A 17,180-nucleotide genomic window follows, 5' to 3' on the forward strand; every position below is an offset into this window, starting at 1 on the left:
ACTTGGTGACTTCCAGTTTGTTCCTCATCAGAGTCGGAACGGAATCCGTGCGCAGTTTCACCCGAGCTCACTTACTGGAGGGTCCCGATCGGGACCAGAACCACCCTGGTGGGGTGGTGAAGAAGGGAGAAATTGCCTGGAGGGTCAAGGGGAGTCGCAACTCCCCTTCCTGACAAGAAAATCCCTCCCAAAGGCAAACTGCAGCGGTGGTCCTAAAATGGCCACCATGAAGACAAAGAACACTCCGGGAAACTACGTTTTATGCTGGAGCAGAGAAGTAGCGAGCAGAGTATGAACCAGGCAAAGGACATCGCTTTTGAGGTACCCCGGTATTAAAATAAAGGGCTATCTTGGAGGGAAGTGTGTGGAAGCAGCAACCAGAGAAAGTGAGAACGAAATTGGATCTTATAAAACTTGGATTGGATTAATTTGGAGGAGAAAATTTAAAGGAAAATTCTTTAACACAACAAAGGTTTAGAAATTAAACTGGATAACTATTGAATTATGGGCACTTAAAGGGCATAATTAAATGCTGAAATTGAGTGTGTTGAAAAGAAAAGAAATAGCTAATGATTGAAATTAGCGAACTTAATAAAAGTATTATATTCAATAAAGAAAGTTAAAGATAAAAAGACTCGAGCGCCACCTGATGGTACAGGAAAACTTCAGTACATTTTAAAAAGTGTCTGGTCTTTTCAAGAGTTTGGATTTTGGAACTTAAAAGAAAATAAAAGAAACTTTATTATTGTTATAGAACCATCCGAACAAAGACACAAGAGTATAGATTGTTGAAAATAAATTCAAAAGATATTGGCTGAAATAATATACTGGACTCTGGGATTGAATATATCTATTAAAGAAGAGGATTTTAACTGTTAAGGAAGAGGAAAAAAAGGAGAAGATATAATGGAGAAACTATTTGTTGATATAAGATTGGATTTGCAAGATATAAGGGACATGATAAAAATTAAACTTGAAATATGCAAATTATGTATTACAGAAATTAGAAATGGTGACTCAGCATACACAAGAACAAAATAAACCAGAGCGGGAAGAGTTCTATAAAGAAAAAGCCAACATGGAAGGACAAAACGAACAACAATTATTTAAGTAGGGATAGAAAGGAATTAGAATTAAAAATTTGATGGGATGATAAAAGGGAGAATGGTTCAGAAAATGGATAAAGGGAGAGGAAAAAAACAGAAAAAGGAAGGGCAAAAGAAAAATCAAGAGGGAGAGAGAAAAGTTTTAATAACTGGAATGAGAAATGGAGGGGAATAAGAATGGGAAAAAAAGGGAATTAAGAGAAAGGACCAGAAAACAAAGAGGAATAGGAAACAAACAAGGATGAAAAGGAAGTACATTGTCCAAAGAGTGAGAGATAATGGGTGGGGGGAAAAAAGGATAAGGAAGGAGATTCCACAAGGTAATATGTTGTGATGTATAAGAATATATTGAAAACAGTATTTTGTAATGATTGTTTGTAATGAGTATTTTGTGATGATTCATAAGGTGTTTGAGAAAATATAATGCGGAATCTGAGAAAAATATATATATTTGTGTTATATACTAGATAGGGAGATTGATATTAAGGTAGAATGAAGGTGGTTAGCTTGAATTATTAACCAGAGGGGACAATTATATTTATAGATATGGATTGATAAAATGACAAATGTGACAGAAAAAAGTAATATGAGAAATGACAACAGAAATGAGGTGAGAATTTTAGATAACATTGTAAAATAAGATATGAGAATGTATTAATATAGCCTGAATTGGAATTGGATAAGCTTAATATTTAACAATAATAAGGATGATGCAATATGAAACTAAACAACTATAATGAACAGGTAACTATGGTCATGTTTGTATTGAGATGTGAAACCTGGAACCACACTGCTTGCCAAATGAGAATTTTTTATTTTAAAAAATAAAATAAAAGCAGGGAGAAAATTGAATAAAGGAATTACCAGGCATGCTTAACTGATATGGTGGTAGGCATTTGGAGAAAGTTTTGAAAGATTGAAAATAAGCATTGAAGGATTATGAATTAATGTGAAATATATGCATTGAGAGATATGATTGATATTATTATTTTGCCTATACTAAAATGTATGATATATTGATGCCACACTGTTAGTTATTGTTGTGCATATGCAGATTGAAAAACAAAAAAAATTGGGGGAAAAATTAGGGATGCACTTATTCAAGTATAGGATAAAATCAAGAATGACCACTATACTAAAATACCAAGTTGGCTGTTGACGATGGAGGCATTAATATACCCAAATGCAATGGATCTGGCCAAAATGAGAAAATACAAGGATTTGCTCGATAAACAAGGAAGATTAAAAACAATACAGGAATTAAAACAGCAAAATATAGACACTGACTGGTGGCTTTACATGCAGGTACAGGCAAAGTACAATGTCTTCAACGTTGATGCAATTGTGTTTTTTTATGTTTTTAAATTGTTGGAAAACTGTGATGACCTGGGGCATGGCACAAAAGCAACAAAGTCACAAAAGTAGGTAAAGTCCCTTTAATACCTCCAAATTAGCCCCCAATGTCCAGTTATCATCAGCTGGAGAAAAAACTCTCCCAAGAACAGTTTTTAAAGGGAAGAAATTTAGTCCAAACCCAAAGTACATATAAATTATAAATAAAAACCAACACAAACAGCAATTAACGAGACAGAGCAGGATAAAGAATTGCATACTTCAAAAGATAACGAAACACACAGTTGGGAGGACGTCAGAACCCTGATAAGAGTTGAGAAAGATAATTCACGCTTTGCTTCCACCCTTCCGCCCTTTTAAAATTGTTTTCCCAACTGCAGCTAATAAAGGGAATCATGGCCCTCTTCTCCCCCATAACACATGTTTCTCCCTTTTCTGTTCCTCCCTATGTGCCCTAGGATGAAGAGGGGGTGGCCCTGGGTCTTCCTCTGAATGCCCAGCCAGATTGTGCCCTTTCCCAGTTTCTTCCACAGCCACCAGAACCACACTCCCACTCCCTGTTAGCTGCTCAACCCCCCCCCCCCCCTGGAATCAGATTCCAACAGGGGCATAACAAAAACAATAAGGTTTATTTTTAAAAAAATAAAAAAGGAATATAAATTTCCGAAAATATTGGTAAAATTTGATGAGAAAGGAAAAAAAGGAGAAAAGTGAAAACTGATTCAAGAGTGCCATCTGCTGTTAAAAGAAGATACTACAGATTCCCAAAGTTTTGATAAGACCTGGTTTAAGGAGAACCAAAGTGAGAAATAAGAGGCTTTTATTATTAAAGAGTCCAGAAAGCTACAATACAAGATTTAACTGGTTGAGGAATTTATCAAGATTTCATCCTTGGACTACTTAATAGAACAATTAATTTTGGGATATAAAAATTCCTGGACTTTGGATTTTTAGTTTGAAAACTGACAGGTTTGAATAAAGAACTGTTAGACAATTGGACAGAAAGAAATAGATTAAATAAAAACAAAGATGAGTGAAATTTGCAAAGAAATTGCATTGGAATTTCAGGACTTTAAAAACACAATGGCAAGAAGATTTGAGGACATTTTGAATAAAATACAAACCCTGGAACTAGATCTGGAAATGGAGACGCAAGTGACAGAAGGAAAACAGGAGATCCAGGAAGAAGAGGAATCAACTGGAAGAGTAACCAGTAAAACAGAACAGATGGAACAACAAATAAAAAGAAATGACAAAAAGGAAATAAAAATAAAAATCATGATCGATGTAATAAACCAAGGGGAGAGTGTTTTAAGGGAAGTCAAACAGGAACTGGAATTCCAGGGAGAATTTTTTGGGAGAAAGACCAGGGTAAGAGTAGATAACTTGAAAATGAGACAATGGAACATAGTAGAGAAGGGAGGAATGATTAAGAGGGATGGTCAAAAATGATAGAGACAAAAATCAAGAGAGGAATATGGGAGACAAGCTAAGAAACAATTAATCAAAGTTTAAATGCGAGTAAAAGATGATGGCTAAAGTGGAAAAAATGTTATAGTTTCACATAAATGAGCGTTATTATTAGTAAAGATATACAATTGTTAAATGTAATAAACATGAATATTAACATTCTATGGTAGGAAAAGAAATATGTGGAACCTGATTGACACAAAAATAATGTAGTGAAATATAACACAAGATAGATGTAATTATATTATTAGAATTGCACAATTTGTTAAATGTAAACATGAATATTTTTTTATTTGTATTAAAATGTGACTAGAAAGGGACTTTTCTTTTAAAATAGTGGCAAATTAAAAACTAAAAGGGATAAATAATGGGAAAATATAAATCAATATGAATTTATGAATGGTTATGAGAATTATATAAATTATTAAATACTGCAAATATGACTTAATATATCTATAGTAAAAGGAGTGATGTTAAGAATATAGAGACAATTGTATTAAAATTATATAATTTGCTATAATTACATAACTTGTCAAACATAAATATGATGATTATTATTTTATCTGTCATTAAGTTTGCAAAATATGATTAGAAAGGGGATATTTTTAAAACATAATAGTGGCAAAATTAAAAATTAGAAGGGATTAAATAATAAATACTAAGATTATAATTATAATTCAATATAAATTGGTGAATTATTACTGGAATCACATAAATCTATTAAACACTACAAATATGATTAATAATATTCTACCTGTAGAAAAAGAGGGATATTTAGAACATGGAGATTGACATAAAAATAAGATACTAAAATGCTGCAAAATCAAAGAATATATATGTATTAACATGAAAATTTATAAGATTTTCAACTGTATTGAATATGAACAATATTGTCATATTTGTTTTAAAATATAAGACAGCCTGATACCACAGTGTTCACACAATATGTTTGTAAATAAGAATAAATAAATAAAAATATACAAAAAAGATTCTTCATATATTTTTATTTCTCCCAAAGCCATTCATCAGAAAATAGGAGAATTTGCCCTCTGTCTCTGGCTAACATGATTATCAATGCCAACAGCAAACTCTCGTGATGTCAAAGTGACATGTGTACAGTGATGTCATCACACAAATATGTAAGTTCCCTGCCACACCCACCAAGACACACCCACAGAACTGGTAGTAAAAAAAATTGAAGATCTATATAAAAGTTGTGTGTTATTTGTTTAAGTGATATGTGTCTCAGCTGTAAAGCCAAAAGTAGTGATGATCTCTTTTACTCACTTGAGAATCACTTTCTAACTAAAACATAAATTATAAACATTTTAAATACTGTAAATATATTCTTTCAATATGTCTCAAGTAGACAATTACTATTTGCTATCTGTTTTATGGGGCTTTTCTAAAACGCTCTGTCTTTATTTACAAGTAAATCACAGGAAAAGATTGGCTGTAACATAAAAACCCTAATGGGCCCCAATCTATCAGCTTTTAGAAGAAGATAAGTTAGCTGATAACAACTTTCCAAAATATACTTTTCTTCAGCTTGAAATTCTATATTTTCATCCGATATACCCATATTCCTTATCTGTTCAAAAATGCTTCTACTTCAGCTTTTCATTTACAGGAATAAAAGCACTATGTTAGATGCAAGTTTTGTCATATTTAGAATTAACAACTGAAATCAAGAAGTGCCACAATCAAATTCTAAAAAAAATCTAGATCAATCTATTCCAATTTCCAAAATAGCACCTGTGGCACCAGTGAATAAAGAGCCAAGTAACGTACAGAAGCCTAACAGTTAAGACACTAGAAATTATTTTGCTTCGCTAGCAAAACGTTTTGCACATTATTTAGACAAATCTTTCTTAAGCTATTTACATGTGGTATTGGACTGCAATTATCAAAATTCCCAAACACTGTAGCCAATGAAATGTGCCAAATATATTAGAAAGCAAAGGCCGGGAAAAGCTAATTATAAAAATGAAGTAAAACATACCTTCAGAAGAAAGATCTGTCCTATCCCTCATAACAATTTAACAAAATTTCTGAGAGAAGAGAAAGTTACTTGTTATAAGATCATTAATAATCTTAGTTTGGATAGTTGAATTGTTGGATTAATGATAGTCCCATACAGAAATTAAAATCAACACCTGGAAACCAATAAATGATTGAGGATCAGTGTCTTATATAGCCTGCTCTGCATTTTTGATCAATTATCATGTTTGGCAAAGGCAGCCATGTGCTAAGTAAATGTGAGATGCATTACTTGAGTGACATAATCCTTATCCAAAACAATTAATTTTCTTGGACTTCAATAAGCTAATCAAAGGAATTTAGCTGAAATGCATTAAAGTAAATAAAAGCATACCTATGGATATTTTGCTGTTGGATAAGCTCTCCATTAATTAAACTTCCTTGGGATTCAACCTGAAAGGAAGCCAAAACAGAGAGGTCCTATTGGCTTTTTAAAGATCTGCCTCACTTGTACAAAGAAAAAAACTAACCTTTTCAAGACATACCAAAAATGTTAGTGTTAATAAAATATTTTTTTAAAAATTTGCAGTTGCATTTAACTTTCCTTTCAGAATACAAATCCCATAAAGTATATAAATACCATGAACAAATATACATTTAATATACTTTTTTTAAAAAAAAAAAGAGTGTTAGAATCAGGGGGGATGTTTGCCTGACCACATAATTCATTATGCATTTTTATGAAATAGTTCCTTACAGAAACAATATTTTTAAAAATCTTTCTATTCTATTTTTTATTCTATTGTACAAGTTTATATCTCTAATCCTAATTCAAATGTCCCTAAATACCGTTCCCTAAGACCATATTATTTGGGCCAACATTTCACATTAGCCTATGATTTTTTAACAATTTCTTGAGGAAGTTTTGTAGTTCATACTGTTAAGTCACATTGGATAGGATTGCACATTATGTTAAGTCAAAAACAAAAAACAAAAACCTAAATTTCAGAATGATTTAGTGAAATTATTTCATTTCTAATCTTTCCAATAACTGGAATCTTCTGGCTTATTTAAACCAATTTTAAAACAATATATGTTGAACCTTGGGTTTAAATATCAAAGTATTAAGAAAAATTGCTCTTTCCATTAGCAACTTAAATAAACATCATTGTACAATCAAGTTTCCTTATGACACAGGTTAAGATTTAAATTTTAGTTTGATATCATTGTGATTCTATGTGTGTCATACTCCAGTTCTTAAGTCACACTTAATTTTAGAACTAAGAGTTTACTGAAAAGGATGAGCATTACAAATATATAAAAAAACCTATTTTAAAAATGAAACTTAGATTACTAACTTCTGAGAAACAATTGAAATAAAGTTTGAAATGAATAATCTTACTCTAGTTAATAGATTCACAAATAAGTGTTAATTACATAGTTCAGCAAATTTTAGGCAGCAGATTGCAAAATATTTTCTTTCTAAGAGAATTATCAAGCTACAATTATTAGACTACTTTGGGTATTTTGGTTTTATCACTATCTAGTGGCGTTCTAAAAATGTGCAGTTTAATTTCACCTGGGCAAGAGTAAACTAAAGTACATTTTTAAACCTACCAAAATAACAGTAATTGTAACCATCTTATTAGGACTAAAATGAACTAAAGGTATAAAGAGACAAAGCCCGTTTTTGAGATTATTTTAAAATGATACCAAAAGTCACTGAACTTTTGAAAACCAAAAAATTAGAAGTCTCAATACACATTAATTTAGTTTACCAAAACCTAAACATGTTGATCTCATTAAACTCAGAGGCAGAAATTGTACATATCAACATTTAATTTTACCCCTTTATGTACCTTCCTCATAACAGAAATCGTAATTTAGAAATTATTTCCTTACAGATTTTTGCAATTCCTTCCTAAGATGATTGCATTCTTCCCTCAGTTTCTCCAAATCCAGCTCCAAATTGTGCAACTTCAGCTCACTGTTCAGTTTGTCTATTTCCCAGTTAGATGGGTTAGAATTGAAACTCTTCATCACTGAAAGGAAACAAGACCTTTATTTTCTCAGAATAATCAAATTAGATAATGAAAATGGTGCTAAAACTCATTTCTCATATATCTTTCTGTGTATATGATAAATTTGAATCCAATCTTACTTTTTGTATATAAAGTTTTTTTCACCAACACTGAGTATGTTAATAAACTCTCAGCAAAGAAAGAGTTCAAATAGAAATGTACTGTAATGTATATGTTCTCTGATATTAATCTCTAAATAGACACAAAATCTTCAAGTTCAATACATTACCAGTTTTTTAAAAAGTTAAAAGGCTGAATATATTTCTTTATAACAAAACACATATATTTTAAAATATAAAAATAATTAATCCTCAATAACAATCTCAATGAATTTTTAATTGGGACTTTGAAAAAGAAAAAACCAACATAGTAAGTCTGTGGAATTATCCAAGGCAAATTATTCAATATTAATGACTATTGTTTCAGTTGTTGAAGCTTGAGACTAATATACCAACTGGATAATCATAATTTATTTTATTTATTTTTACAGGGCTTATAGACTGTAGATAAACTAACTGATTCTGCATGCCATACAACCCCCCCCCCCCAATATATAATTGGGATTAAACCAGTGAATCAAAACAATATATTGTAATAGCACAAAACTGAAAGAAATAGAAATCAGTTCACATTTAGGAATAATACAGGTAATCCTCAGGTTACAAGCATTCCCTTAGATCTCCTCTTTGTCATAGTTTCTTTGCCTGCTTCATTGTTTCAGGCTTTTGGTGTATTTGCAGAGAACTGAGGTCAAACAGTGGAAAGGCTTTGGTAGTTCAGGCGTTCCTTCTTTTTGCCATTTTCTTGCCAAAGCCTACAGGGAGATTGCGCAGTAGGGACCCTAGGGGAGGGAGAATGAGGTATCTGTGGGTCAGGAGAGGCCTTGGGTGGTCTTAAGCAGGTGGCCTGTTACATCACTAGCCCCCTCCATGGCCTCCTCCCCCCCAAGATATCTCATGTGCACTTAACAAGCCACACATTCAATTATCAAATGCGTGGGTGAAAGCAGGGAGTGACCTCGTTCAAGGCACAATATTTTTTTCCACAAATCCTCGGGTTACAAATGGAATGAGAAGGCTCCATTACATTACTAACTCGAGGAATACCTGCAATTATAGCAAACCAAAGCATGGCTTGATGAAACATCCAAATTTGAATGTCAGGGAGATATGGAAAGGCAGTAACAACTAACAAGCTGTGGTTCATAGTCCATGAGGACTGCCATCTCGAACTGATGAAACACATAAAGAACCTGCCATACTAGATCTTATCTAACAAGCAAATGTTGCTGGGATAAGAATGAAACTTATCAGCATATTTTTAATGTATCACTCCTCATTTATTTTGGGATGTTCTGGATTTTTGAAAACTATATTCTTTTTTTTCCTGATTAATGATTATTTGAATTTGAAATGCTGCTAGAAGACATTCTTGTAGATATCAGACTCGGACCACATTTTCCAGGAATTTGACAATTTTACTTACTCAGCCAGGAGCCAAACTGTAAAGTCAAGTATTCTCTGAATTCTTATGCATGCTTATTATTATACATGCTTATTATTATATTAGCAGTAATGATTTTGCAGCTAAGTCTAGAAAAAAAAATATGGTTCCTTGAGAGGGAAGTAATCCAATCTACCTTAAGAGACAAATATATAATTGCTACTGAAAAGGTGTTTTCTTCACAAATCTTTCAACAGCCAGATTTGTTTCTAGGGCACAGTGTTTGAATTAGTAGTTTCTTTTAAAACTTCTTAATATTTAAATCTAGCACTAGGTCTGTTCTAATCAAGAAAACAAAGCATGATTTCCAGAACTGTCAGAGGTTTTGGGTAGTAGGATACTCTTCAGACAGGGCCTCTACATTGGGTACTGAAGGTATTGTGCTTAGATAATTAAATTATTATTTTGATTGCCATGTTCAGAAAAGGTGCTGGTTAAACATTGACTTCATTGCCTGAAATCACTTTAATTTGCTCTCTTCTGAGTTTCTGATATGAACATATTTCTGAATGAAGCTATCAAAAAGTCTGGGGTGAAGCATCATGAAGTAGAGAAGTGCAAAATGTTTCAAGACCAAAACAGCCTGTTTAGACATTGGAGTTGTCTACAAGATTGGAATGGAATGTATTGGGGTGAAATTTTCAGTTTTATCAGCTATATATGGTATCACCTGATTTTATATTTTCATGATACATGTAAAGTTATGCTAGCATTAAGTGATGCAGAGATGCAATAATGGAATTTTTGTGCTCAATAAATAGAATCTCAATCCAAGAAAAAAAATGCTAGGATGATAAATGGTTCTTTTGACCAAATTAATAGTCATACTGCACTTGAGAAGATTGTATACCTCCACACAAACTTCAATAAGAAGTCTGCAATCTTAGGATGTCACTGATCCAAACCAAAGATGTCATAAAAAATTAAGCTGTCTCTGAAGCATGAATTGGTGTTCTAGTCTCAATCCATCTAATGAGAAAGAACTGGTGTTCGGTGAGCCATACTGAGATCTGTACTGAATTATATTGCTCTTAATTGAGCAATATAAATAAGATGGTTCAGCAACTGCAGTTAGATCAAAATACAACCACAAGGTTGCAGAACTGGGATATTTCATGAGTAACATATTGCTTGTATGTTTGCCAACTGTAAAATTAACCCAGTTTATTTCAAGGCTCAACTAAAAAGTCCTTGTTTTGATTGCTAAAGTTACCTTATCATAGGGACAGTAAGAATGAGTCCAATTCTTTATGTATAGACAGGCCTACATAAAATTGGCTCTTGCTTACAGAATTCTCTCTCCAGTGAGATGGGGCCATACCAGCTAGGATGTTGCTCTTGTATCAATTTAAGACAGGTTTCTAAGTTTTTATAACAAAAAAATGTTTGCATTAAATTCTCACATGTTCTGAAATTGCTCTAAGATGCATACTTTGTTATCATTATGTGTTGGATTTATATCCTGTTACAGGCACTTGGTGAACTTCCATTGCTGAAATTTGAAGTTGGGTTTCCCAGTCTTAATCAATACTTTCCAAGACCTTAATCACTACTGAACATTATACCACACCAGTAATAGCAATGCCTCAGTTACATTAAAAAATATATTAACTTTTAAAAAAGGATTGCAGGTCACAGCACTTGGCATAAATGGATACTGTTATACACTCAGATAGACAAAGTGCACCTTGTTGAGTTTCCACTTCTGTTCTTAGCTGTAAGAGTTCTACTTCTTTAGACTGCAACTGCTCATTCAAGATTTTCACATATTCCATGTTCTCTTTCATCTAATTTGAGAAATATATAAATTATCAGGGCTTTATCATTATTCTAGTTGAAGTCTGAGTCTAAAGATCAGTTGGTTCTTCATAAAGATCTGGCCAAATTACTATGTTTCTTTTACTGTTTCAAATGCACTACCAGTTGAAAAAAAAATAGCATGTGAATATTGTTTTGCTTTTAGAGGGGAGAAAAAAAATCTTGTTAATTACTAATAATCAATTAATTAAATTATACATCACACTGCACTCAGTTAGCTAGCATGCTTTCCAAATTGATCACCAATTTTTTATTCAATCTATTTTTCATCTACAAAGTTTTTGCACTCCACTTAATTTTAAAAAAGATATATAAGGTAGCCCTCAACTTACCACCACAATTGAGCCCAAAATTTCTATTACTAAAAGAGACATTTGTTAAGTGAGTTTTGCCCCATTTTATGATCTGTCTAGCGATAGATGTTGTTAATCACTGCAGTTGTTAGGTTAGAAACATGGTTGTTACTGAATCTGGCATTCCCATTGACTTTGCTTGTTAGAAAGTTACAAAAAGTGATCACATGACCACAGGACATTGCAAAGTCATAAATATGAGCCAGATGCCAAGCCTAAATCTAAATTTGTCTATATTTTGAGCATGCGACCATGAAGAGGCTGCAATGGTCTTTAGTGTAAAAAAATGGTTATAAATCACTTTTTTCAGTGCCATTGTAACATCAAATAGTCATTAATAGAATTGTTGTAAATCGAGGACTACCTGTAGTGATTTGTACTGAATCACTGGATCTTTGACAACCTATGTTTTTAATGTGAATCTCACTCTCATTCATTCAAACAGCAAATTCAGACATTTAATATCAGAACAATTAGGAGACAAATGGGGTCACTGAAAAAAAGAGAAAATATCAATCAAGGTGGATATTCAGAAATTCAATATTTTTAAAAATCCAGGATTGACACATATAAATATTCCTTAATTGAACTGTTTTGATATTAAAAAATGATACTCATTTTAAACCCATACATAGAAATGAATAAGTTAATAGTTATCTTTTGCTAGATCATACTCAATATCTTTAGTGATCCAAACTTAATTTGCTCCATGTTAAAATATTTTTCTATATGAGGTTCATGCAACATTGTTTTATTTTATGCTACTCCAAAATCATACCGTTTTATCCAGTTGACTTTTCAGATTATCTCGTTCAATACAAGATTCCCGATATGCTTGATAAGCTTTGTTAACTTGCTCACGACCCACAGAACTTGTTGCTTCTTCCAAATGGGATTCAAGAAGCTAAAAGATTACAACAAGATGTGTCTTAATCATTATTCAGATATTTTCAAATAAGTATTTAATGTTAAACCAAGTGAATTTCCTTAGTGCTGGCCATAAGTATTAGGCAATAACTTCCAAGTAATGAATGTATCTGTTTCACATGTGCTTAATTACTTTACACATTACTTAAGATAAAAACTAGTTTTTAAAAATCATACTAACATTAATAATGTTGAACGATATAACCTTGAAAGAAAAATATATTGCTAAAATTACTTGCCTTTTCTTCTAACAATCTTACTCTTTTCTTTAAGAAAGAATTTTCTCTTTCTGTCTCTTTCAGGCGCTTTTTAATATCTTCATAAGCAGTGACAAGGGCAAAATGTGAAGCAACTGATTCTTCTCCTGAAGACACTGGAATAGGAAATTGTCCATCTTGTCTCTGATGAGTGTCTGCTTTTTCATGGTTCAGGATATCAATGTCATCTTCAGCTAGTTCTTCCATGATACCTGAATAAAAATAAAATAATCAAAAATAAAAATGATAGAAACCCAAAACTGACAATTTCAACTGCCAGTAAAAAGAAAATATTATTGAGCTGCTGTTTAAGGAAGATCAGATAGCATGCCTGACGACCCAATGTTTAAGCACCTAATTGAATCAGTCAGTATGGCCAAGTTTTATGTACTGTATCAAACCCAGAGGCTACCATTACTATCAATCAAGGAAGCACACAACCTGTGAGCTTCAAAGCCCATTGTATTTACCAATTTGTTTGTAATTGTGGAGACAATTACACCAGCAGAACTGATAGGTGCCTGGTTTTCAAAATGAAGGAGCAATTTCTGAAATGGGTTCAGACAGTACTGGGTAATCCAACAGCAAACCACGGCCACAAAATGCCTTCTTCTGCTATTGCGAGACATATACTAGCTACACATCACCAAGTCAATTCAAACACTGCATTCAAGTTTGCTGCACCACAGGAACTCTCGTTTTCTGCGTTTCGCTGAAATGGTTGCCATCAATCGATTGAAATCTCAAGCAGAAACAACTGTATGTCAATCTTTGCCTTCTGTGGGCATAAGGTTTGTCATGGGCTGGTTTTCCGCATACGTCACTTGTTTAACAAACACTCTCGCTAGCCCTATATTCTATGTTGCTTTTTACCATATTATTGTAATTTAGTACAAAATGACCGACTGTACCTACCACTATTCATTTTTAACTGCATTGTTTAAAAACAATCATAACATTGTTAAGCATCCAATAAGCAAATACACAAATACACACACACACACACACACACACACACACACACACACACATGGTATTTGTTGGGTTTTTGCAATTCTGACAAAATATTGGGCTATATCCAATCCTGTTTGAATTGTCTTCCATAGAACAACAGGATTTCCTGTTAATCTTCTACTCTTCCTGCTACTTACCCTACTACCATCTGCTTTGGCAGGCCTTGCAACATTCCGGAGAAGAGTTGGAAAGGGCTGTAGTGTATACATAGAAAGAGATTCATCTGTTCTTTGCTTCCCATTCTTTTAAAGTATAGATGCAACTTTCCCAAAAGCTCCTTTTCCTAAAATTTCTACTTAAAGATGGCTATTTTGGAAAGGATGAACACAATTTGAACTTATGGAATGTCAATGTTCTGTTGAACTTTTATTTTAAGATAGTATGTTTATTTATCATCTCATTTTCACATTTCAGTATGTTTTCATCCCATATTTTCACTATGTATCATATTGAAAAATGACACTGAAGGAAAAGCAATGTGACAATGCCCCTGAAAGAAGATTAAAAAGAAAAAAACCCAATATATTTCTATTAATCTGTTTCCAGAAAATCTAAGAGACTTCCCACTTTAAAGATAAAATATTTGGAAAAAAAATCTAGATTTCATTCAAATGCAACAGCAATATAAAATATAATTGAAATGTTAAAAGTTAGTCCCATTAAAATACACAGCTCAAAAAAATAACGGGAACACTTAAACAACACAATGTAACTCCAAGTCAATCACACTTCTGTGAAATCAAACTGTCCACTTAGATAGCAACACTGATTGACAATCATTTTCACATGCCGTTGTGCAAATGGAATAGACAACAGGTGGAAAGCATAGGCAGTTAGCAAGACATCCCCAATAAAGGAGTGTGGTTCTGCAGGTGGTGACCACAGACCACTTCTCAGTTCCTATGCTTTCTGGCTGATGGTTTGGTCACTTTTGAACGCTGGCGGTGCTTTCACTCTAGTGGTAGCATGAGACGGAGTCTACAACCCACACAAGTGGCTCAGGTAGTGCAGCTCATCCAGGATGGCACATCAATGTGAGCTGTGGCAAGGTTTGCTGTGCCTGTCAGCGTAGTTTCCAGAGCATGGAGGCGCTACCAGGAGACAGGCCAGTACATCAGGAGAAGTGGAGGAGGCCGTAGAAGGGCAACAACCCAGCATCAGGACCGCTACCTCTGCCTTTGTGCAAGGAGGGACAGGAGGAGCACTACCAGAGCCCTGTAAAATGACCTCTAGCGGGCCACAAATGTGCATGTGGCTGCTCAAACAGTCAGAAACAGACTCCATGAGGGTGGTATGAGGGCCCAACGTCCACAGGTGGGGGTTGTGCTTACAGCCCAACACCGTGCAGGACATTTGGCATTTGCCAGAGAACACCAAGATTGGCAAATTCGCCAGTGGCACCCTGTGCTCTTCACAGATGAAAGCAGGTTCACACTGAGCACATGTGACAGACGTGACAGGGTCTGGAGACGCCATGGAGAATGTTCTGCTGCCTGCAACAACCTTGAGCATGACCGGTTTGGCAGTGGGTCAGTAATGCTGTGGGGTGGCATTTCTTTGGGGGACCGCACAGCCCTCCATGTGCTCGCCAGAGGTAGCCTGACTGCCTTTAGGTACCGAGATGAGATCCTCAGACCCCTTGTGAGACCATATGCTGGTGCGGTTGGGCCTGGGTTCCTCCTAATACACGACAATGCTAGACCTCATGTGGCTGGAGTGTGTCAGCAGTTCCTGCAAGATGAAGGCATTGATGCTATGGACTGGCCCGCCCATTCCCCAGACCTGAATCCAATTGAGCACATCTGGGACATCATGTCTCGCTCCATCCACCAACGCCACATTGCACCACAGACTGTCCAGGAGTTGAGGGATGCTTTAGTTCAGGTGTGGGAGGAGATTTCTCAGGAGACCATCTGCCACCTCATCAGGAGCATGCCCAGGCGTTGTAGGAAAGTCATACAGGCACGTGGAGGCCACACACTACTGAGCCTCATTTTGACTTGTTTTAAGGACATTACATCAAAGTTGGATCAGCCTATAGTGTTATTTTCCACTTTAATTTTGAGTGTAACTCCAAACCCAGACCTCCATGGGTTGCTAAATTTGATTTCCATTGATAATTTTTGTGTGATTTTGTTGTCAGTACATTCAACTATGTAATGAACGAAGTATTTAATAAGAATATTTCATTCATTCAGATCTAGGATGTCTTATTTTTGTGTTCCCTTTATTTTTTTGAGCAGTGTAGTATAGAATAGAATAGAATAGAATAGAATAGAATAGAATAGAATAGAATAGAATAGAATAGAATAGAATAGAATAGAATAGAATGGAATAGAATAGAATTCTTTATTGGCCAAGTGTGATTGGATACACAAAGAATTTGTCTTGATGGAAATGCTCTCAGTGTACATAAAAGATACATTCATCAAGAATCAAAAATCATAAGGTACAACACTTAATAACAGTCATAGGGTACAATAAGGATACAAGCGACAAAGTTATAATCATATAGTCACAAGTGGGAGGGGATGGGTGATAAGGAGTGATGAGAAGATTAATAGTAATAATAGTGCAAACTTTTTAAATAGTTGGACAGTGTTGAGGGAATTGTTTAGAGAATGATGGCGTTCAGGAAAAAAACTGTCCTTGTGTCTAGTTGTTCTGGTGTGCAATGTTCTATAGCGTCATTTTGAACGTAGGAGTTGGAACAGTTTATGTCCAGGATGTGAAGGGTCTGTAAATACTTTCACAGCCCTCTTTTTGACTCGTGCAATATACAGGTCCTCAAGGCAGGTTGGTAGCAATGTTTTTTTTCTGCAGACCTAATTACTTTCTGAAGTCTGTGTCTGTCTTGTTGGGTTGCAGAACCAAACCAGACAGTTATAGAGGTGCAGATGACAGACTCAACCATTCCTCTATAGAACTGTATCAGTAACTCCTTGGGCAGTTTGAACTTTCTGAGTTGGCGCTTTGTTGTACTTTTTTATGACTTTTTGATGTTACGTGACCATTTTAGGTCTTGAGATATGATAGAATCTAGAAATTTGAAGATCTCTTCTGTTGATAATGTGTTGTCTAGTATTGCAAGAGGTGGTAGTATGGGAGGGTTTCTCCTAAAGTCTACCACCATTTCTACGGTTTTGAGTGTGTTCAATTCCAGACTGTTCCTGTTATACCACGAGGCAAGTTGTCGTCTGTATGCGGATTCATCATTGTCTCGAATGAGACCAATCACTGTTGTATCATCTGCAAACTTCAGTATTTCAATAGATGGATTGTTTGAGATGTAGTCATTGGTATATAGGGAGAAGAGGA

General features: G+C 34.4%; 2 protein-coding genes across 4 annotated transcripts in view; one reads left to right on the top strand and one right to left on the bottom strand.

Annotated features, from left to right (window-relative positions):
- CMC1 (C-X9-C motif containing 1) overlaps window positions 1-14,380 on the top strand; it is a 136,334-nt gene extending 121,954 nt beyond the window's left edge. For both annotated transcript variants that reach the window (XM_087945638.1, XM_026686586.2), the window contains one exon: window positions 12,894-14,380. The gene's annotated coding sequence lies outside the window, so the exon portion shown is untranslated. The remainder of the gene's footprint in view (window positions 1-12,893) is intronic.
- Window positions 1-17,180, bottom strand: part of AZI2 (5-azacytidine induced 2) — a 34,395-nt gene that overhangs the window by 13,552 nt on the left and 3,663 nt on the right. For both annotated transcript variants that reach the window (XM_087945636.1, XM_026686583.2), the window contains 5 exons: window positions 12,831-13,060; window positions 12,443-12,568; window positions 11,181-11,280; window positions 7,812-7,951; window positions 6,304-6,362 (listed from right to left, as the gene is read on the bottom strand). In XM_087945636.1, the coding sequence (XP_087801762.1) occupies window positions 6,304-6,362; window positions 7,812-7,951; window positions 11,181-11,280; window positions 12,443-12,568; window positions 12,831-13,055 (650 nt within the window). In that variant the 5' untranslated portion in view covers window positions 13,056-13,060. The remainder of the gene's footprint in view (window positions 1-6,303; window positions 6,363-7,811; window positions 7,952-11,180; window positions 11,281-12,442; window positions 12,569-12,830; window positions 13,061-17,180) is intronic.

Source organism: Notechis scutatus, chromosome Z (assembly GCF_049901735.1).
Source record: "Notechis scutatus isolate UNSWTSFEM ecotype Mainland chromosome Z, rNotScu1.2, whole genome shotgun sequence".
In the NCBI taxonomy this organism is placed as follows: Eukaryota; Metazoa; Chordata; class Lepidosauria; order Squamata; family Elapidae; genus Notechis; species Notechis scutatus.